At 40.0% G+C, this 24,572-nt stretch overlaps 1 protein-coding gene across 2 annotated transcripts in view; it reads left to right on the top strand.

The window, feature by feature from the left end:
• Positions 1-23,948, top strand: part of trmt13 (tRNA methyltransferase 13 homolog) — a 64,677-nt gene extending 40,729 nt beyond the window's left edge. The window contains exons 9-11 of one of the 2 annotated variants that reach the window (XM_067230683.1): positions 18,444-18,518; positions 21,942-22,326; positions 23,259-23,948. In XM_067230683.1, coding sequence (XP_067086784.1) covers positions 18,444-18,518; positions 21,942-22,326; positions 23,259-23,436 — 638 coding nt within the window. In that variant the 3' untranslated portion in view covers positions 23,437-23,948. The remainder of the gene's footprint in view (positions 1-18,443; positions 18,519-21,941; positions 22,327-23,258) is intronic. The other variant, XM_067230684.1, reaches the window with a different exon arrangement.
• The last annotated feature ends 624 nt before the right edge of the window (positions 23,949-24,572 follow it).

Raw genomic sequence — 24,572 nt, 5'->3', positions numbered from 1 at the left:
GAGTATTTTCTTAATTTCGTACCAGGATCAATTCTACACCAAAAATCATAAGGAGGGCAGTGTTAGGATATGGCAATTGCAAAGACAGCCAGTGGGTCTGCATATTTTTGTGATTTGTGTAAAACTTGGAATTTGAGTGAGACCGCGTCTTGTTTTGATGTTAGCCTCAGACAACTTTGTCAAAAGAAACATTCTAATTTCCGGCGCTTTCAAACAATCAGTGAAGTGTGGCTAGCAACAGCAACTAGCTTGCCTCTAGCAAACTTCTTTTGAATTAGCTATTTTCCCCTAAATTAATGTCAAACTGATTTACGTTTTGGGGGGCATATTTTCAGTTAGCAGACGGTACTGTTTGAATCGCGATTCCATCTGAAATACTGCCAGTGACAAAGTTGTTACAGTAGCTTGTTTCAAAGGGGGTTCTTAATGAATTATGCAATATGAGTAGGTTAAATGCTTGAAAATATCACTAGAAGGGAAAAACTTAAGGGGACGGACCCACCTGCAACTGACGCAAGCAAGCACACCCTACAATTTCCCCAGAAATTGTACCCTCTCTAGTTTATTTTAGGAATTGATACATAAGAACTACAGTTTGAGGCAAGGGGTAGTGATGGATAAAGTTCTCTTTATAAGGAGTAGCGTCGCACATATGTGATCATTCGAAAGCGGGTCCCACAGTAGCGTCGCACGTGTGATTATTATATGACTAACGCTATACTATGGCTTCAAATTTTACAATGAGGAAGCTAACAAGTAACCCTAGTAGTAGCATTTCTACGAGTATTATTCTAGGTTGCTAGGTAACGGAAGCTAACTAAAGCTGGCTAGCTTCCGTTTCGGAAAAATAACTCACTCTGGTGGGAGCGTCAGAAATATTTAGAACTCACGCATTTAAGGGTTAAAAAAACAAGTTAAGTCTTTCATTCTCACTTACCACCTTAAAACTATGAAATGAACTGAACTATGAACGAGTTCAGAATTTAAATGGTGAACTATGAACGTGAACGAGTTCATGAGAGGTATGAACGGGCACAACACTGGTACTTAAGGCCGAAATATGCTTCTGCGTTTACGGATGGGCGGGCGCACGGATACGGACGGATAGACTTCGTTTATGGTTCTCCGTAGGCTGTGGGTGCTGAAAACAATTCACCACCAGAAGAGTAGGTGGCGCAACGTTTTTTTGTAAGTCGTCGTGGAGTGTTTATTTACCTAGGTTATCATTTCTCGTCACATTTTAATTCAGATGCTGATTTACATGTACTGTTTAGCTGAAATATGAATTGTAAAAACTTACAGCAATGGCGGTCAAAGGATTCTGTTCGTCCTGTTTATCACGGCAACCCCGCCCCTGACGCAAGCGGTTCTTAATACTGACCAATCACAGCCAAGGGGGTATCCGTAACTATCCGAAATTACGACGGATAGTTAGAAAATTCAGGAGGTGCACGTTGAGCTCTCCGGGGCTCTCTGAGGGCTCTCGGAGAGCTCAGAGAGGGCGTTCCCCGTAGAGGAGGGCGTTCCCCGTAGAGGAGGGCGTTCCCATGTGTCCGTTTTTCGAAAAACGCAGAAGCATATATCGGCCTTTACCAGTGGTAAGTGGTGTCCCAATACTCTTTTTGATCGAGGGGTAGGGCTAAGACGAAGGGGAAACAATTTACCGCCAGAAGAGTAGGTGGCGCAACGTTTTTTTGTAAGTCGTCGTCGAGTGTTTATTTACCTAGGTTATCGAGAAGTCGGAGCAAATGTACAAATTAGCCGTTTCATCAATAAAATACGCACATTTTCAGCAACTACACTGCCCATTTCTCGTCACATTTTAATTCAGATGCTGATTTACATGTACTGTTTAGCTGAAATATGAATTGTAAAAACTTACAGCAATGGCGGTCAAAGGATTCTGTTAGTCCTGTTTATCACGGCAACCCCGCCGCTGATGCAAGCGGTTCTTAATACAGACCAATCACAGCCAAGGGGTATCCGTAAAATGACGGACGGACAGACGGATAGTCAGGAAAATCAGGAGGTGCACGTAGAGCTCTCCGAGGGGCTCGGAGAGGGCACGGAGAGGGAATTCTTCGTCGGAGAGGGCGTTCCCTGTGTCAGTCTCCGTAAAAACGGAGAAGTATAAATCGTCCTTAAGGGGTAGGGGTAAGAGTATTGGGATTCGGCCAATCCTGTCAAATTCAAATAAATACCTAAAAAGGACATACCCAAAGTAAATTGAAAGCTGTTCTTGAACCATTTGGAGTATATGCATGATTGTGATCTCTTTTGAAAGGTGACACTTTGAGGTTCTTTCCCCTGTTGTCAGGACCCCTGAAAGTCCTACTGGTGTTGAATAATAGAAACTTGAACACAAGGACATTGAAAGTATTTATTTCCGCCTGGATTTTGTTATGAAAACAGAGGCCTGAAGAGGCCTAGAGGTGGTAGGTATTAGCTGGAAGACAGAATTGGACCACAGCATGAAGCCTTACATAATTCAATTCAAAAGTCAAATATAATACCACAATATATTCATATTTGGCACATGTTTTTCTAAGAGTACGTCCAGGGGTTTTCTAAAAGGGCCTTTTGGAGACTCCAAAAGGACCCTTGGTAACCAAGGTCAAATACTGAAGATAAAAAGGTATTATTTTTCATAATTGTTATCTCTAATGAAAGGTCGTACTTAGAACCAGTGTTGGGGAAAGTTACTCAAAAGTAATATATTAGTCATTACTTATTGTGCAGTAGGAGTAGTGTGATTAAGTTACATTATTACTTTCTGTACAAAGTAATATTATTACTTATTATATTACTTTTAATAGTAGCGAGTTTGACTTTGTAAAAGATTTGCAAGACTATAGGCTACAGACGAAAAATAGTGTTTCTGAGCCCGTCCTCGGGCCTGGACCGCTAAGAGGTTTGGCTCTGCTTTTGACTCAACTTCAACACACCAGTGACCGTAAATGTGACTAGCCAAATTTCTTACTTGTAACATTGGCATGAAGTAATTGATGGTGTGTTTCGATTAGACTACATGTAAACCTAACTCCCGTTAGTTTACCACTAGACATTCCTGTTATTAGGCAAAGGCCTTGATTCTTTCTCCTCCCCCATTCCCGCTCTTTCCATCTGACCCATTGTATATTTGGTTTTATGCGTTAGCCCATCAAACCCCAAGCCAATAACATATCTCCATTACAGTTCATTACATTTCCATTTATTTCAATAAATCATTGTGTACAGGACTCGACAATAACGATGGCCCGGGGCCAGTAAAAAGTAACGTTGGGAAAGTTAAACTAACAACTCACTGTCCCGATCGGGCCACTGCAAAGCATTGATTGGGAAAAAAAGCATTGTAAAACTTAACATCCTGCATGTTTTGATATCTGCTAAATGCATAAATAACTTTGAAGCTCGTGGGGCGCACCGTTGGCCAATCAAGAGTTGAGTAGTGAGTGACGAGTGGTTGTCAAATTGTAATTCTCTAATCTCAATACATTTTTTAACAACCGGCACGAGACACTGAAGTGAAGATTGCAGCAAAGGAGAGCTACGAGCTCAAACGGAAGCAACTTTTTTAATGGAACTAAGATGCACCGTGTCGTCTCTCATATGTTCCCGTCTAAAGCAGACAAAAGTGGATCTTTTTAAACAGGCACCGACAATTTTCAAAAACAATCCCTGACAAGCCATGCTAATAGCAGACAGCACCTGGTTTGCGTGACAGCTCAGCGGGTGGTTGACAATCCATCTTCCGGGCCGTTGACCATGCTAGTCAGGAATTAAAATGCAGATGACCATCATGTTATTGCACGACTTATAACAATGGCATATCACTTAATTAAGACGGACCAGCCGTTCGCCTTGTTCCCCCGGGCTATTGAACTGCATCAGAACAATGATGTCGACTTGGGTACTCAGTATCATACTGATGAAATGCTATGGAAGGTTTTATATATTAGCATTGAGGGACCAGAGGTTTCACAGTTTCAGCCAGACAGAGTTGTGCTGAGATGGCTGTCAGCAGGGGAGAGAGCACGTCATGTTTGAGGTTAAAAGTCAATTGTTTTGCTGACTATTAAATTTTTATTTTTTATCACTACAAATGTTTGTCATTCTTGTTCTTTTTATATCCAAGATATGTTTAATACATGGTTAAACATGTTAACAGAATAACAACTTATAAGTCTTTGGTTTTGTTGTAACAATGATAAACTAGAGAGGATACAATTTCTGGGGAAATTGTAGGGTGTGCTTGCTTGCGTCGGTTGCACAGGGGTCTGTATATTTTATATAAAAATGCATCGGGCCTACTTATTATTTATAAAGATTACATAGATTTAACCTTTTACTGCCTAAGCCAACATTCCAAACATTCCATATGCTGTTGAAATATGATATTCATATTAATATGCAAATTTTATGCATTTTCATATTAAATCATACACCTTAACTGTTGACACCATATTGAAGAACAGAACTAGGGGATTTTTATGATGTGAATAAATATATGATTACTTAAGGCAAATCATATTTTATCAAGGTGATTTCAGGCAGCCATTTTTTACAAAAACTTCTCCATCCACCATACCTCATCAGACAACTTCATTTTTAACCACTTTAATTACAAGATGGAGGAAAACTTTGAGCAGGTGGAATATCCACACATCTGTGGGCAATGTGGAACAGAAGACAGATTAGAAATATCATATTTTGATTAAAAGTTATGACCATTCTAGTGACTACATGGAAACACGTGGAAACATGGGGGAAACCTACATTTCTCTGCCCCAAAAGTAGCTAGCGCTATGGCTGGATACTCCTCTCGATAACTAAAAAACGTTGGAGTTTCTTCCACAATCGACCGAATTGGCCAAACAAGGCATGTACATTTAGCTTACAGTGTATATAATCTAGCTAGTTAATGTTGTTTTTCTAAGTTTTTTAGAAATCTGCTCAAATCGAGGCTAAACAGTGCTACTAACGTCATTACTGCCTGTCCTGCCGGACACGGCAGAACGCGAGTTTTTTTCTGGAAAAAACTCGCATCACTCCCACAAACAAATTCTTCGTATGTAAAAAGTTTAGACTTTTAATTGACAATATTGACAACACATATTAATAAACTTGTCTTTACTCAGAATATCGTCTCAGATTTCAATTCGAAGCTGTAAATCTAACACTGTAGGCAATCTCCCATGGTCTCCGCTCTGGCTCCGCCTCGAAAAACAATGGCTGCCGTTGCAGACGATACATTTATTTCCCCCTCCCAGTAACCCCTTAACCAATGATATGTACTTTGAGCTTAACTTGTCATGAGTATCTGGCAGTTTTCAGAAATAAAATCGGTGATTGGACGGCAAAGATATTAAGGCGGGTCTTATGGGTCTTTTTCGACCCATATTTGAATGGGCCGGCTAGATAGGGTTAAAAGCATCTTTTTTTTGCTGCTCATTTACAACTCAAAATATGAGTGAAGTGTAGAATGAAATATGATGTCTTCTCATTTCCCCTGCAAGAGGCAGCTGACAGGCTGAATCAAAACGAATACATTTGGCAGACCGGTGTACAAATGGACCTAATCTCTATGACTTAAACGTCCTTTTAAGTTGTCCCTTCTCGTGATATTTTCAGGCATTTAGACTACTCATATTGCATTCATTCATTAATAAAGAACCCCCTTTTAAGATTATTCTACGACTTTACCGGCAGAAGATAGAATCGCGATTCAAACAGTACCATCTGCTAACTGAAAATATGCCCCCAAAAACGTAAATAAGCTTGACATTTATTTAGTGGAAAATAGCTCATTCATAAAAAGCTCACTGGTAGCGATCATTGTCAGTAACAACTCAAAATGCGATATAGCCCTGTGTGGAGAAGCTGCCCCGGTAAATTGTACTACTACAGTACAGTACTAGACTACTGCTGTGTTCGTCTTGATAGCGATTGCGTTGGTTGAATTCGATTAAACGTTCCGTTGTACGGTTTAGGCTGAAATTAATTATTTTCATGAACAGATTGACAAAGTTTAGGCTGTGGCAATGAAGTTCAGGTTAGTAGTCAGATAGTTTCCCTACTGAAAGACTTTTGAGTAAGGGGAGTGCCGAACATGTTCTGTTGCCGTTTGACTTAAACAGCTGAGGAGTTGTTGTTAGCTACTCACACTAGTGTCTCGGGTACAGTAGGCTACAGCGTTGCAGTGAGCTACACTGGTTTGAAACCACAGGTAATGGTAATTTCACCAACAAATCGTTTACTAATGTCAGAATAAATCCTACAACGAAAATTTATATGTGAGGAATGTTTATTTTAACGATTGAAAACAGATACATCATAGACCACTGTAGTATGTGTTGCCCGGGCAACACAGGCTAATGTCATGATGCTAATATGTCAGTGACATAGTAGACTACTGTTTCCGAAAGTAGATGTACTTCCTTAATAATATCAGCTTATATTGTACATTACACATCACAATTGTGTGTCATATCACAAAGTAAAATGAGTAAATATTTATCACCCTGGCCTCTTTGCTTGTGGCGTTTCTGCAGCTGCCTTGCAGTAAAGCTATAGTTAGCCTAGCTATCCCCCAAGTTAACAGATGCGAAACGAATGTTCTGCTACAGGTAGTCATGCGTGTTTTCGTGACGTTAGTGACGTAGTGACGTTAGTAAGGTCAGTGACTATGACTAGCAAGTTATCCACCGTTAGCTTCACTTTTTGCCACAAAAACATAATTTGAACTTAAACCATCCAACGGAACGTAAATAAAAATACAACCAACGCAATCGCTACCAAGACAAACCTTTTGACACCGACTTTGTCTATGTAGTCCAAATATTGAGGGATCGTTAGGGGTGCGAAAATAAACAATAATAAATAAATATATATGTGAGAACAAAGGTTGTGCCCTTGCCGAAGGCAAGCACACCCAATTATTGCTAATTTTGCCTGTTTATTTATTCATACCCTGCAAACAAAAGGCACAACAAATCATAGTGCTATGCCTTGCTATGAAACCAAATATTAGATTAGACCTTAAATATAATTTACATGTATAAAATACATTTGTGGACAGAGGACAAAAAGTTTTGTTGGGGGTTTGTTTTATTTGTATGTACCAGCCTTTAGAAAATGGCTTAAGTTAAATAATGTAGGCTTTGTAATATTGTAAAAAAAACATGAAATGAAAATTAAATGAAATGAAACATGAAAATCAAGATGTCAATTTTTATCAAACAGCTCAAGAGAGGTAGGTTGTTAACTTTTCAGACAAAGTCCTGAAATATTACTTGGACAGCTTAACAAGTACTGATGACATGCATTTGAACATCAAAATCTAATTTTTAACTCTTTATACTGTAAACTGCAGACCTGTAGAACTCAGGTGCCCCTCTGTTATGGGACTGACACTCAAAACTCTGAGTAAACAAACATGTAAACAATGTTCTTATCAAATAAAAACACAAGCTTGCTTAGTCTACAGACTGGACTACTGCTTTTTGTTAGCATTTAAAAGCAATTGAGAGCCTTGACTAATCCTAGTCTGACCCTTCAAAGTTATACAACCTATAACTGTCCACAGTTCTGTTGAAGTTTCACTTAATGATGAATGACTCGTCATCCTTCCCTCTTTTGCCTACAGCAGTTTAGATTTGATCCTCGTTCCTGGAAGGTCACTGTATTTGCATGAGGATGTATTTTGCCTAAGTGTGTTTGATATGAAAACATGCACACAGTTCACACCTTCTAATACCCTGCTTCCCAAGCTGGTCCAGGGACTACTTGATCTCCATTATGATCTAATGAACAAACCATTAACATTAAACACACATAATTAATCATTCACTTTGAAGCTTTCTTTGGTACTAATCTTATTATGTACTTATGATCATCCTCTTTGTGACTGTTCTGTACAGCCTACTCCAGCAAGACCCGTGTTTTTTCACCAACCACAAAACAGCTATAAAACCAGGAAGCATTTTATAAAAACAGAAAACATGTGATATCGCAGTTCAATGTGCTTCCTGCTCTCTCACACTTTCAGCTATAATTCTTGAGGTAAAATCTTTCATTATTTTCAACTTAATGCATCATTTCTGTAACAATTTGAATCCTAGATGAATCTGCTGTAGTACACTCTGAGTAAACATGTAAACAAGGTTCTTATCAAGTAATCACACAAGCTTGCTTAGTCTACAGACTAGACTACCGTCACTGTGTCCAATCCCGACCGGTTTATAGCTAACATTCTGATTAAATGCCACTTCAAATATTGATAAAAATAATCGTATCACGTTTTCAGCTGATTAACTGATTTCACGTTAAGCTTTAACTTCTTACCTTTCGAGCTAACCGATATCCGGGGATATTAACTTGATCCAGGGTCCCCAAACTGACCATCAATGCTGTCAACATATCCAGGGACGTAGTTATGTCCTCCACAATAAGATATCACGCTTCAACATCTCCAAACTATGCGATAAAATCTCAATTTGACTGTATACCACCACCTGCTGGATGTTTTGTTGAACTCTTCTCAAAGTTTGCTAGCCCCCATCCTTCCTCCCCTCTACTACAGATCACGTCACACATGATCGTGTATTTTCATTGGCAAGACAAAGTAGTGTTAAGCTAGCATTGAAATACACTCATATGCTAACCCATAGTAGCAGTACGATGACAACACAGACACACTTGTCAGAGTAAAGATCGTCGCCCGAGTGTCGCAGAGTGGTCTTTCGGCCAAAGTAACTTTCCTATATTATTTAGACATGTAAACGTCCATATATGTTCATGAAATTTTACACGTAGATTGTTTGGTATGCCTAAAATAATAATACTTACACTTTGCTGGCCATAGCAAAAGAAAATGCTGGCAAAAAGACTGGAAACTGAGTGTCCAAACCCCGTTCGGGTTTGGACAATAGTAGTTTACAGTGGTCGGGATTGGACACAGTGACGTTACTGCTTTTTGTTAGCATTTAAAAGCAATTGCTTTTCAAAGTTGGCATCTCCCAACCTGCTTCTCCTGGGCCTAAACATCTGGCCACCAATGCTGAATAGCCTCTCTACTGGAGCGCTCGAAGGGAGTGCTGTGTTGTATTTGACAAAATGCTTTGTCAGTTTTGGTAAGACTATGTACTCCGTGAAGTCATCATTGATCTGTGCATCCAGGTAGATGTCCACCTCAGACTTGTTGACACTTGATGGGCGGTTAAATTTGAAAAAGGTTGACCTTTTGCTCTCAGAGCCACCAGATGACTGGGCTTGATTAGAGTCATTTGCTGTGTCAACAGATTGAAATTCTTGCTTCAACATCATGCGATACTGCAAGCGCTTCATCTTATCCTCCACCCAGTCCATCTTGAAGGCTGCCAGTAGAATAGCTGCCAGTATGTTTTCTCTGTTTTTGAGCATGCCTTCCACTCTTGTAGAGAGTGACTGTATCATGTTCTGGATAAGGGGATGACATGCAATTAAACCTTGCGTAGCCGTAGGCTCGAAACTCTCATCCAATAGGCCATTCAGCTGGACAATAGTGGGAGCCAGGAACCCAAGGAATGTGTTTTTCTCTCCCTGAAGGATGTTCAGGGCAGAGGCTAGGGGGCTCATCACATTCACAAACTTGTGTATGAAGTCGATTTCTTCTGGAGTAAATCGACGTAGGCCAATCTCATCACAGACAGTGTGCAGGAGGAGTCTGTCATATTCAGGATCCGTAGACAGACTGGCCTGGGAGTCGTAGTTGCTATTTTAGACAGTCGCTGCATGGAGAGTAACATAGAGTTCCAACGTGTATCATTTGGTGTTACAAAGCCAATCACAAGCTTTTCCTCAACAAAATCGGAGGCTTTTGGACTTCTTTTCACTCTGTTCCATAGAGCAGATGCCTTTGAAAAGACGGGCCTCGCTCGCGTTTTGTACTGTATCAGATACCTTTTCTGTGTCTTTGGCAACCAGATTTAAAGATCCTGTAAAGTAAATTCCATGTTTTGCTTCTAAGTACATTGTATACGTGTGAAATGAGTTCCTGAAAGCATGTGCAAAGCGCTAAAAGTTTGTCACACTGAAATGTGGAGTTAAACCGAAGGACAGTTTCTCTTCCGTTTCCAGATCACCTTTTAATGGGCGGAGCCAAAAAATGCCCTATCTACGTCATTTCGCCCTATCTACGTCAGATCACTGAATGGCTCCTCCTGCTGTACTGTTATTGTAGCCTACATCAGCTAGCTAGCTAGCTTCATGATGTCTCCCACCACCCGCAACTGCATCTTCCCTGGATGCAAGAACTCCAGCTGCACTGCAACACCATTTAAGTTCCCTATTGATAATGAAAGGAAAAATAGGTGGATAGATTTTGTGAAGAGCCACGCTCATGGAAAGCTTCGGATAAACTCCAACAGCCGCCTCTGCACTGACCATTTCACGGCGGACAGTTTTAACATGGACCAGAGACAGACGGGGTTCACCAACACACGGCTTCTCTTGCAGCGCGGAGCCGTACTGAGCATCGCCCCTCCGGCCGTTCATCCTCCGGTCGCACCTGGACCATCCACCGCCGCCAGCAGTTCATCACTCAGTTCTGTGTGCTTGTTATAATTATACTAGATAACTTTTCCAGAGGTATCTCTGCTATGAGTTAGTGCAAACCGCTAAATTGATATTAGGCTACTCGGTGTAGAATGATGGTGTCTTGGTGATATGGTAGCTAATGTGTTAGAAGTAGCCTAGTTGGAGAGCTCCTGTCTGCTGTCTCTGGTGTCCATTTTTACTGTTACAGCTCAGGGGAACATTTCATTTATATGCATCTGTATGTTTCACTCATTGAACAAATAAATTCTAATTCTATACGGTTTTGTTCGGCTTGACATAGCGTCCATTATCTGGGTTGGAGGTAGGCACTAGGCAGTGAGGGGCGGAGCTTCAGCTCCTTCAGGCGACACGTCCCCCCCAGTCTCAAGCAGAGAAGACTGCTGATTTTTTCGCAATTTCAAAGCCTAATTTAACATACTTGTCGGTGTTATTTTTTCATTCGAATTTGGATGGGTAGTTAATAACACATTATTCTGTGGTGTGGCAAACTCAAAACTCGTTTCCAGGTCCACTTTACAGGATCTTTAAGGTGTGAGCCATGCACCTTCTGTGAGGTGGAAGGCAAGGATCCTCTAAATCTGAGAGAGGTGCAGGCTCAATCCCATCATCCTCATCTGAGCTCTCACTAGCAGGGCCAGATTCTTCTGATGCATCATCTTCAGTTGGTTCATCAGTTGCATCAGTAATGGCAACACTCTCTCCAAAACAATTGAATGCTTTAACAAAGTTTGAAGCGTTGTCCATCACAGTGCACACAATTTTGTTTTGAATTTTAAACTCCTTATACACATCTGCCAACACTTTTGCCAGCACATCATGTGTGTGTGCTCCTCTGACACGGCGGCATGTAAGGACTGTTGACCTTCTCTGTGATGTATCATTTTTGTCCAGCCAATGAATGGTAATGCCCATAAATCCTTTGTTGACAGCTGACCAACAATCTGCTGCTGCAAACATGGTAAATATCAGCAAGTTCAGCTTTAAGGTTACTGATAACCTCACTAAATTCTTTATTTAACAGTCCCTGAACCTGCCTTCTTGAAGGCACACGTCTGCCTGGTTGCAAACCATTCACTAGCCTGATGAAGGAGGGCTTTTCCACTTTACTCAGAGGCTGTAAATCTCCAATTATGTAGTCAATTACGAGTTTGTCTACCTGTTGCTGGGAAATCATACCCTTGAAGGCTGCAGACAATGTGGTTTGGGTCTGTTGGCAGGGGGTCTTGGTCTTTTTTTGACTTTCATATACTTGCAGATAACGTTTTAGGCTAGCTGGATGCTTCAGCTCCACATGCCGTTTTAAATTAGATGCAGATGAGGCTGATGTCCGGACTTGCTTTTTCAGCGCAGGAGGATACAATTTACACAGAAAGGTGAGATTTTTACTGTCGGAATCTTTATCAGACTGACACTGTGTGTAGAAATCCTGCAAAAAATAATAAGGTGCATCACCAGAGGTTGTCACTGAGTCAGAGTCTGCGTCTCTGCTTCCACTTGCCATTTTTATGAGACCGAGAGCTAATAGGTGTGTTCGACTTCATGCAACGACGGCGCCGACAGACGGCTGAAGCTGGCTGCCTTGAAGCTGAGAATGCCATTGGCTACTTCAAGTCAGCCTGGCTGCAGGCAGCTGCAGGCGACGCCAGCGCTGCATGAAGTCGAACACACCTGTTGTCTTGGAATACGATGCTTGTTTGGTCTACATGTGTGTGCAATGAATCATGGGTAACGTAGTGCAAAGTCGAGTTAGTTGGTTTAGGTTAGGCTACCTTGCGAACATTTTACGGGCACTGAGCAACGACATTGTGCAAGCATTCCATTTAGACAGCGTCTCTCCTCAGGAGAAGGAAAACATTCCGTAACGTTTTAGCTAGACCTCAGATAATATGAACGTGTACACCATTCAATTCATTATTTGTCATTAAGTTGCGTTCATGCACAACACTGCCACTTACTCTCACGCGAACGCGCAAAACTAATGGGTAGGGGTAAGACAGAGTAGTCTTGGCTTAAGTAAATAAATCTGTGTTATCCGATCAAATGGTTATTTCGTGAAAATATTCAGCGGTGGAGTTGGGTTATCTCAGATTTGCATTGATTAGAATTGCGTTTGGTTACTTCTGCAGAATCGTCCAGAAAGTGTTGCAATACCTGTAATGTTGAATCTCAGGAGCTTGGCGAGATCCTTTTTGAATGCTTATCCATTTTCTGGACTTGCGGTATCAATTAACTCAGTGAGAGATTTGCGGTTGGTATTTACATTTAGTCATTTTTAGTAGACGCTCTTATCCAGAGCGACTTATTTATACTCTGAATAAAGGGGAGTGTCTTCATGCAAGTAAGGCACTTCCATTGGGCAGTTCCTTGGTTGGGGTGTTATCCGAGGTGGTTTACAGTTGTGTGAACTGGAATACAATTTCAGGATTGTGGCCTTAAGGGTTATATCTTGCATATACTTCATAATCTGGATACAACATTGATACCAAGCTTATCATAACATGACAGGAAGTTGCATTAAAACATCAAATTAAATCAACACAGCATAAAGGGGAAAAGCATAAATTGTCGCACACAAATTCCAATAATCGTTGTAATGTCAACAAACAGTGTAGTCCTTCAGAAATGTTGGTACATCCATTAAAAGGTCAGTTTTGATGTTAATTTGTTTGATCCATTGTATGGAGTACGGAGAGGCTGATGAAGATGGGCCACTTGTCTGGCCCTTCTCCCTCCCATGACACCAGGTCTGGTATCAACCCTTCATCCAGAAAGATAGTGGTATTGTATGTGGCGTCTTAAAATGTAAAGTCGGGCGTTCTTGTGCTAATGTAGTACCATGTCTTACTGAGGTGATCAGATTATGACCGTGTTTAAGGTTTACTCTGTGCTACAATTGTCAGGGCACGGTTCAAGTAGGCCTATTGCAAATATGAGAGGCAAGTATAATTTATTTGAAAATTCTAAAGTTTCTAGAATCTACAACGAGAAGGACAGTTAATAGACAAGTGAACATTATGTCATAACAGGAGTGAACTCTACCCCCATTTCCCAAATCCATTCAGTTGGCTATCTTTCTAGCGTAGTTCCCATAGAAGTTGGACTATAATAGTTGTAATGTTTCGTATGTAGGCTGTGTTTGTCTGTACACAGTGCGATATCCCACCCCCCCTCCTAATCAAAAAACCCTTAAATATAACCTTTCACAAGTAGTTTTGTCAACTTTCAAGCATGCTTTCTGCGTGTTTAATACATTTGAATATCATGGAAAAGTTCATTTATTTCGATAATTAAATTTAAGTGAAACTCGTATTATATATACAGGGTGGTCGCGGGTCCTTAAAAAGTCTTAAATCACTTCTCCTAAAAATAAGGCCTTAAAAAGTATTAAATTGTCTTAAATTCAGATTGGATGGGTCTTCATTTAATTTTTTCATGTCACTGCGAAAATGCAGGCAATCTGTTCTGCCAGGTTGAATATTTTTTTCCAGTAGGCTATGCGCTGCGTTGTCCATGGTTAGGTCAGAGCGTAGCCGACTGTGCAGCTTTTGATGACGTAAAGCATCGGCAATAGAGATATTACAGGTTGATAGCCACTCAACTTAGAAACATGGGGAAATGCAAGTTTAATAACAAATGGCTTGTAAAGAAGAAGTATTCTTGGTTAAGGTCGGTGCCTGGAAATGCTTATGAAACGAACTGCGTTGTGTCGGAAGAAGAGCGGTGGAATCGCATGTGCAGACCAAAAAACAAAATAGACTAGCCTACGTAAAGGCATGCCAGCAGCCTGCAATTGCTAGTTTCTGTTCCACCATTTCCACCGCTAGCAACGATGTCTTAAGTCTTGAACTTAAGACCGTGAACTTGTTTATACCTGTAGACACCCTGTATATAGTCATTACACACAGTGAAATATTTCAAGCGTTTATTTCTTTTAATTTTGATGATTATGGCTTACAGCTATTGAAAACCACGTTCTGTATCTCATAAAATTAGAATATTACATAAAACAAATTTATGTAATATTGGATTTTTTATACAGAAATGTCAGCCTACTGAAAAGTATGTTCATATATATATGCACTCAGTACTTGGTCGGGCTCCATTTGCATGAATTACTGTAGCAATGCGGCGTGGCATGGAGGCGATCAGCCTGTGGCACTGCTGAGTGTTATGGAAGCCCAGGTTGCTTTGATAGCGGCCTTCAGCTCGTCTGCATTTTTGGGTCTGGTGTCTCATCTTCCTCTTGACAATACCCAATACAGAAAAGAGGACTTTGAACCACCGAGCAACAGTCCTTTCCCTTTTCTCCTTAACCCAGGTAAGACGCTTCTGACGTTGTTTCTGGTTTAGGAGTGGTTAGCCTCAGTCCACTCCTTGTGAATCTCCCCCAAATTCTTGAATGGCCGTAGCTTCACAATCCTCTCAAGGCTGTGGTTATCCCTGTTGCTTGTGCACCTTTTTCTACCACACTTTTCCCTTCCACTCAACTTTCTATGAATATGCTTGGATACACCACTCTGTGAACAGCCAGCGTCTTTAGCAATGACCTTTTGTGGCTAACCCTCCTTGTGGAGGGTGTCAATGACTGTCTTCTGGACAATTGTCAGGTCAGGGTCTTCCCCATGATTGTGTAGCCTACTGAACCAGCCTTAGAGACCATTTTAAGGCTCAGGAAACCTTTGCAGGTGTTGTTAATTAGCTGATTAGAGTGGGACATAACAAGTCTACAATATTGATTTTTTTCACAATATTCAAATGTTCTGAGGTACTGCATTTTGGGTTTTCTTTAGCTGTAAGCCATAATCATCCAAATTAAAAGAAATAAACGCTTGAAATATTTCACTCTGTAGGAAATGACTATATAATGAGATTCACCTTTTGAATTGAATTATCTAAATAAAAGAACTTTTTGATGATATTCTAATTTACTTTGATGCAGTCTACTCCTGTCAAGTTACCGTCAAAATTCCAATCGTTCCAATGCTTAAACAGCGCTCATCACCTCAAGAATAGGGCTACATTTCCTTTAGCTTTCTAAGATGTTGTAGAATACTAAATTACAAATTTATTGTAACTCGACTCATTTATACCTCTTGATATTTCAGAAATGCATTTATTTATGTATGTCCGCTTTACAAAACATTTTACCATTACAATTATTGTTACCGCTAATGTCATAACATAACAATTGCGCTTGTCTACACACAAATGGCTATCTAGTGAAGCAAATGCACTTCATATAAATCTATTAAATTGTTGTCATAATTGTGCATATTTGTGTGTCTGCCTTTGACAAGGCACAACCTATATTCTCTCTCATTGATATTATTTCTTTATTATTTTCCCACCCTAACTCATCACAAAATTTTTGCACTACATACACAATGTCAGTGTCAAAAGTTTATCTTAGTCCAGATTGTGTTTCTTGTGTCCATGTGAACTTTCCGTATGATGGTTTAGGCATCATTACGTTTTTGTGGAAAAAAGTGAAGCTAACTAGCTAGTCACAAACTCACGCGCGATTACCTAGTAGAACATTAGTTTAGTAGCTTGTTAACTTCTGGTAGATAGCTAGCTAACTAAAAACTAAAAAGCAAGACAACTGCAGAAACACCACAAGCAAATGCCATTGTGATAACATGTAGCTAGCTGTTTCCAGGCTGTGATATCAACACCCTGTATTTTTGTACGCCCTTCGACTGGTTAGCTCTTGTGATTCCCACACATCGGTAGTGTAGTAGTTAACTTAGCTGTAAAACTTACTTATCCATCCTGGGATCAGGTCTGCATAAAGACTTGAGCACAGCCGGCTTCTCCAGGTGAGGACAATTGTATATTATGCCTGCTAGGCTGTGCTCTTCTGTAGCAGATAATCCAGTTCTCCAAAGCACAGGATGTTACCAGCTGTGTTAGCCAGTTAGCTAATACTTGAGCATTATTTTCCCTGTATTTGCGTTGTTGAACTAGTATTGTGGTGGGACTGAGCAATTAACCACGACAGGGGTATCAAATGATGATCATAAGTCCTGTGTAGAGCAATCAATGCAATTCAATATCCAAACGATTGGAGTGGGCAGGTCGGTTTTCCCTACAGCGCGGATATCCGGTCACATCACATGGCCCCCTAGTCTTCAGACGTTGTTACTGTACTGACACAATGATCACTTCTAGTAAACTAGTTAAATTAGCCAGTTTGACATTTTTTACCAGAATTACATTTCAAACTCAGTTTTTGGGGTCATTTTTTCAGTTTTCTGAGGGTACTGTTTGAATCGCGATTCCAACAAAGATACTGCCAGTGACAACGTTGTTGGATATAGATTAGGAAAACATTTACACAGGATTGCCCAATTTCTTCATTTTGATCCAACTGTTTCAACTATGTGAGGCTGCAACAGCCTATCACCATTCCCTCTTGCAGTAAGGGAAATTACAACAGAACCCTGTTTCATTCTACTACATTTTTTAAATCTAGGCCATCTTCATAAATAATAAGTATGCAAAATATACAGAAATATCAGTTGTAAAATCTCTGGAAAAAAAACTGACCCATATGCAACTGATGCAAGCACACCTTACAATTTCCCCAGAAGTTGTACCCTCTCTAGTCTATACATATTTTGCTATACATATAAATATTATTTAGGTTATAACTGTCTGAATTACATACTTGTGTAAGGGAGCCCTTGCGACATCTGCTGATAGAAAAGTGAATCGCAGCCTTGAAATGCAGGGGAAAAATTGCCAAATGCGCAGCCGGCAGCAATTGACAAAACAGGAGGAAAATAGCTTTAAACTAACTTTTCCCAGTGTGATAAAAAAAAAAGAATGGCTGATGGCAGGACCCTGGAATTTGATTGAGTGCAAAGATATAAAAACTTTTCTCTTCACTGCGGTGAAATGACCGGCGTTTTGGCCTTCTAATGATTAACACGAAAAACAATTGTCTGAAGGCGTGAAAAGGTATAGAATCTTTCACGGGGGATTTCTCTGCTAGAGGATTCCAGGTTTAGAAACATTCAGATACGCATATGTTCTTCAAATTCGGGACTGCACCCGTCTACATCAAGTCTCTCCTGCAGCCTTACACCCCCACCCGTCACCTACGGTCTTCTTCAGACAACCGCCTGGTGGTCCCCACCGCTCAAGACCGCCCGGTCCCAACACAAGCTCTTCTCCTGTCTGGCCCCCCAGTGGTGGAATCAACTCCCCACCTCCATCAGAGATACTGACTGTCTCTCCACCTTCAAGAATAGGCTCAAGACGCACTTGTTCCGGGAGTACAACGGTACTTAGGAATGGTTCGCTTGACCCAATGTTAGTTTCCTCAAGGATCACAATGACTCTTGCTTCGAGACTTGTTGCTCTTGTGGTTAGTGGTAACTGTTTTAAAAAAAATTTCTCGCTGTGATATATTGTTTTTATTACTGTTGCTTGCTTTTTTCCACAGGTATACTTGCACTTATAGCGGTTCATGTTGTTTAATTGTAACTTTTTTAACTACATGCTCTTATGGTTCTTCCCTTTGGCACTTACTTTGGTTGTTCACAATGTGTGCTTCATGTTTTGGCTACTCGCGATGTTTTTTGGCTATCTTGTTGTTATGATCAGTGACCTATGCACTTTGTAAAGCTCTCTCTTGGAAGTCGCTTTGGATAAAAGCGTCTGCTAAATGAATAAATGTAAATGTAAATTGTTTACGATTTCAATGTATGACACTTCATTTGAAAGTTTACAATTTGCGCTTTCAGAATATGTAAAAAACTGAGAAATTACCTTGGCCAACAACGGCCCCTTTTCACCAGAGCATGTCACAAATGTGTTTGCTTTGATTTTGTATCTTCTAGGCAAAGTTCCCATCCTCAGAGAAAAGGGACTTCCAGTGGTTGGCATGGGTAAACACTTGTGTGGTGCAGCAACAGGTAAATCCAGGGACCGCTAGGGTGGGACTTGATGCTTTTAAACTTTGATACATTTTACGTACTTTACTGCTGTTTATTCCACAGCTGGGAATGTTAAACCACTGAACGGTGTGACTATTCAGTTTGGCTTTGGGTTTATAAGTATATCTGACTAAGTAAACATGACTAAGTGACTAAATGTAATATCTGCAGATTGTTTAGGTTTCTTGTATTCATGCACACATGAATGGAACAATAAGACATAATACAGGATAATAACAGATAAGGTAATATCTGATCTACTGATTGGGCCTCATTCACCAATATCTTCCAAAGTTGTTTCTTACATTTGTTCTTAAGAAGGTTCCTAAGAAAAGTATATGTGTGATTCATGACGTGTTCCTAAACATCAGAATTGTTAGCAGGTGTGGTTTTAGAATGATGAATCCCAATATGTCGTAAATTGAAAGCTTGTGCCCCGTTGCTCCAATTTAGCATAGGTGAACGCACTGTTAATTCCCATAAAAGGACATGAGATGGCAGGGCCGTGTGCACACTCAGAGAAATGTCGTAAAGACGGTGGAGGCCGCGACTCCAAAAGAAAGAAAAACCTTAGTAATTCTGAAGTGGAGGTACTGCTGCAAGAAGTTGGCGACAAACGACACATTTACATTTAGTCATTTAGCAGACGCTCTTATCCAGAGCGACTTACAGTAAGTACAGGGACATTCTCCCCGAAGCAAGTAGGGTGAAGTGCCTTGCCCAAGGACACAACATCATTTGACACGGCCGGGAATCGAACCAGCGACCTTCTGATTACAAGCCCGACTCCCTCACCGCTCAGCCACCTGACACATCATATTTAGTGTCAGCGGTGGATACAAAGCAGTAAATTAAACCGATGCATGGAATGCAATTACTCATGCAGTGAACGCTGTATCTGGAAAAGGGCGCAGAACTGATGAAGTGAAAAAGAAATGGTTTGATCTGAAATCTGAGGCAAAAAAACATAAGACAGATGACTGTTACAAATATCCATGAGGACTGCTCTTGGTAGCCTAAAGCGTCCCAACAGGTACTTGTCACTCTCTGCAAATAATTAGATAGAAATACAAATACAATAGATCCACAAATGCAGATTCAACACTTCACACGCGAATTGTAGATTTACAAATGACAGACCATGAGAAATGCACACACGAAATGTTAAGTATTTTAAGAAATTACAAAAGATATATTTACAAATGGACATCTATGTGTACAAATCGTAGCACATTTATGTAAATGCCAACTTACAAATCAAAAAAGAATTTTGTGGATCGCAAAACACATTTGTAAATCGTGTAACATTTGTGGATCATGGTACTTGCATTTACGAATACTTTTGAGACATATCTCTCTCCATAATTAGGGATGCGTATTGATAAGATTTTAACGATTCCGACTCCTTATCAATTCCTGCTTATCGATTCGATTCCTTATCGATGTTCCCCTCTACAGCCAACTAGGTCTGTGCGTCCTGCACCCCCCCACACACACACTCGTTCTAAACACATTTCTCAAACTGGCTTTGACTGGCTCTGAAATGAGCTAACACCTACCACCTCTAGGCCTCTTCAGGCCTCTGTTTTCAAAACAAAATCTAGTCGGAGATAGAAACTTTCAGTTTCCTTGTGTTCAAGCTTCTATTGCTCAACACCAGTAGGACTTACAGGGGTCCTAACAACAGGGGAAATAACTTCAGTGTCACCTTTCAAAAGAGACCATTTACATGCATGTACTCCAAATGGTTCAACAACAGCTTTCAATGTACTTTGGGTATGTTGTTTAGGCGTTTTCATGCACATTTAACTGGACTATTAAAAGGTTAAACAATTAAAATGCTAAGTTTAATAATGTATTAAAAATAGATATGCTCAGTTTAATAATGGGACACGCAAACTTTTGCTGATAACACACGCCGCCCCGATAACGTGAAATGATCAATAACTTCAATACTAATGGGAGACGAATGCCGGAGCTAAAATGTATGCTTCAAACGACGGGACAGAAGATAACTAGATTGACTACACACAATAAAGGCAAATTGCTTCACACAGTAACAAGTGGTTGTGATCACTTTTGAGCAGTTTAGCTCTACCTTAGATAGTTAGAGATGAAGCGCGAACGTTAGCTGCGCTGCTGCATGCATCGAACACACAACGTTCCAGTAACTTCATTCCATGCTGTGTGTTCAAATGCTTCTTCATATTTGTAGTATTTCCTCCCTTCGACGAAATAGACTTTTTACACGCGTTACAAGTGGCGTTGTTGTCATTTTGTCGTGTGAAATACAACCAAACTTTAGAACGCTTCTTCCTAGTTGCCATGTTTGCTGCAGTCTGTCTTCGCGCATGCGTGCGTGAACTTTTATAGTTTATTCAGACAGACGTTCGCGTTTTAGCATTTTAATAGCATTTTAGCATTTTAATTGTTTAACGGCACAAAGAATCGTTAACAGAATCGTTAAGGAATTTTGCTAACGATTCCAAGGAATCGATTCACTGGGAACCGGTTCTAAACAAGAACCGGTTCTCGATACCCATCCCTATCCATAATCTAGACAGGTGTTAGCAATAGGCTAGACTGCTATTCGTTTTCTGGCTATTCTTTCGTAAGCTTCCCTTCTAATGCTGACTAGCAGCTAGTTTCTAGCTAGCTAGAGTCATTTGCTAAGTAAGGTATGTTGATGTGATATTTGAAACGTATTTAGCTAGCAGTGGGCCTCTAGTGCAACACAAGAGAATGTTCATTAAAATGACATGCTGCTACTACCGTATTTCTGGGGCGGCGTTTATTACACAATGTTCATTTTTGGTGCAGCGTTTAATCGAGGGCGGCGTTTATTACCCAATGTTCATTTTTGGTGCAGCGTTTATTCGAGGGCGGCATTTATTTGAAGAAATACGGTATTTTAAAATAAATCACTGAGGTCATAGCTAAAGCTGCTCAAATTTGTTGTGCTGTCATCCTGTCTAAATGAAGTAGATGTTGTCCATCCACCAGTAAACATATTTCTTTACATTTATAGTTAGTCAGTGGAAGTAGCATTCAACAGCATCTCAACATGTATAGTTTTTTCACATAGATCTTTGATTTAGGATACACTGGGATCAGAAACATTTCTAAATTACCTTAAGTACTGCTTCTTTGGATTAACAAACCTGCAGAAACAGACTAATAATATTATTTAGCTGCCAAATATATTCTGCAGAAATGTGTACAAGATCGCATTGACCATTTAATTAGTCAAGTCAGTATATTCATATGCAATATATAAAATATACAGATTATTTGTTGTTGTTCATTTAGTACATAATTTTCATTATGATTATAGTGATTTTACTAGTGGTTGTTGGAATTGTGTTTTGTGCTCTACTGTTAAACCTCTGCTGCTCTAAACAGATCTGGCTCTAAGATGTCTGCTGGAGCGATCAGGAAAAACTCATCATGGGATGGATGACCAGCCACCCAGAAAAATGTGTAAATTTCTGCCTCTACCCATAGAGGATTTAGAACCAGATGACAGAGCTTTGAATGGCGAGGTCAAAGTATCTGGAATAGCCATTGCCTTATGCTGCCACCATCGCTGTGACTGGAGGCACTATGTGGGAAAGGAGTTCTTCAGAGAGCGAGGATTAGGTGCTTCAGAATTTGATGCTTTCCAGCGCATGTCAAGTTGGGCTACCTGCGGTATAAGAAAGGCCAAAGAGAGTCCTATGCAGCCATGTCAAAGTGACCATACTACTGAGAAGTCAACTAAGGGAGAGGATGGAAACAGCTTGAAGGAGTAAGTATTGGCTTTCGGTTAATCAGATAATTTTGTGTGATAAATCAATAACGTAGTGGGGTTTTTTCAGTCTGCAAGGAATTTGCGAATATACTGTATACAAAGCAAGTGGGTAAGAAAAGACAGTCCACTTTGTTTGGATCTCTATACATGAAGCATAAAATTATGTTGCGTCTTAGCCCAGTTTATTCCCACATTAGCAATGCAAACTTTGGAAGCAGTGTGCTTTAGATCATTGTCTGCTTTTGGGAAGGGAAAGTTGGGCAAGATATTAGCCACAAGTAAAAGATTAATAAATGTCTTGACTTTTATACTTGATTAATATACTTCATCTATACTGTACCTTGAAAGAAATGGAGGTCCCAGGAAATTCGCACTCACATAGGGTGCAACGATAGTGTTGAGAATATGCTCTTTGTAGAAAGTGCTGTCCATAATACTAAAATGTGTCCAGAATGTTGAATGTATTTGATAAAAAAATAAACTGAACTACTCGTTTATAAACTTAAGAAGTTTTTTTCTGAAGTCAATATCTTGTTACAAATTTGACTTTGTGTTTAGCAACATTTTACTGTTGTGCATAGTTGACATGATTTCAGTTCCATAATAGCAGTGACTAGTTAAGACGCAGCTACAGACTGTTAATGGTTTTATAGCTCAGTGTTTTTTCGACTGCAATACACTATCTTACAACTTGACTTTGGTACTCTGAGCATTGTAACATTTATTGAAAACAAATAAACCCTTGTAAAATGTTGGCATAAAAATACAAAGTTTACTACAATGCTCAGATGGACTATCAAAGTCACATTTTAAGGGATCCAAAATGTCTGGAAAAGAGAGAGGAAAAAATCTACATTAAAATGCTTCAGCTTTGTAAGTGCAAAAATAAGATGCATGTTAAAAATCTCAATGTACTTTAATTTTTTCAGAATCTTATCAATTGAGGATCGTGAACACATAGGCAGCCTCTGCAAACTGCTAATTGACCAAGGACGGGTTCACTTTCTGGAGCAAAAAGGATATAAATCCAGTCTGCGCTACTATACCAGCAAAGATGTATCTTTAGAAAATGTGTTGCTTACTGCATTACCTACCTTTCCACTGTGAGGTGGCAGCGTGCTTGTGCAATGACATATTTGGCAATATGACTAAACAAATTTTAAGAACAAAACTTTTACCAGAAATTTCAGAACTTCAGTTGAACAAAGTTCTGTCTCTGAGAACCAGTGCCAGTTCACCCGTCAAAGATCCTGTTTACACCAAATTTCAGCTGAAGCATGCCACACCGTTAAAGTGTAAATGTATGCTGTTGTTTGTCCAAAGTGTTGTGAAGGCACTAAATGTAACAAATGTGTTCTGCATTTACAGCATAGATTCCATACACTCTCAAAGGTGGGAAAATACTACAGAAATTCCAAAACCAAGTGACAAAAGGAATACATTCTAGCCTTTAATGTTTAGAAGGGTGCATTTCACACTTTCTATAGACACTATTATTTCACTCTGTGTTACTGGTTGTATATTTTTATTTTGAACATTGTAGAGTTTCATTGGGGGGAGATACCTTGCTTGTTTGTCAACTGATGGAAACTAAAGTAAAAAATAAGTAAAATATGAAAACTGTGCACCCAATTCTTGTCTGAACTCCAACTCTTTACTCCAGCTTGAGTTTGATTGACAGTGGTATCACAAAATATGCCAAGGAGGAAATCATGCCTCACAAGAGGTAATTAACCTTTCGCGTAAGCCAAGCCCACCTTAGTTACCGTTGTTAGTCCGTCAAGTCCGTAAACTGCTGTATTGTAGCATACCGTACCGGTCAGTGTTAGTAATTATTTTTGGAATAATACCTCCAGATTGAGGGGAAAAGGATTACAATATGCAGTGAATATATTCAGAATGTTCAAATCAACAAAGAAGGGGACATATCAACAGGGGCGGGTCTAGAAAAATATTCATGGTGTGTCAAGAGGGTGGCAGGAGATTTTGAGGGGTGGCACCCCGTGGCAGAAGTGTGTGTGTGTGATAAAAATTAGAAAGGTGGTTGAAATGCTATTGACTTTTGAAATGTGTAATTTGTTGATGGTTCCTAAACATACGCGTTGTTTATGCAGCCAAAATCATTGGCTAAGCGGCGCTAAACACCGGTTAACAACACAATACTGGGCGTCCGAATATCTGTTGAATATCGAACTTCAAACTAACTTTACCATGTCATCTTTGTATGACATGGTAAACCTATT

Source organism: Osmerus mordax, chromosome 27, assembly GCF_038355195.1.
Source record: "Osmerus mordax isolate fOsmMor3 chromosome 27, fOsmMor3.pri, whole genome shotgun sequence".
Lineage (NCBI taxonomy): Eukaryota > Metazoa > Chordata > Actinopteri > Osmeriformes > Osmeridae > Osmerus > Osmerus mordax.
This window is presented reverse-complemented; position numbering and strand designations above follow the sequence as displayed.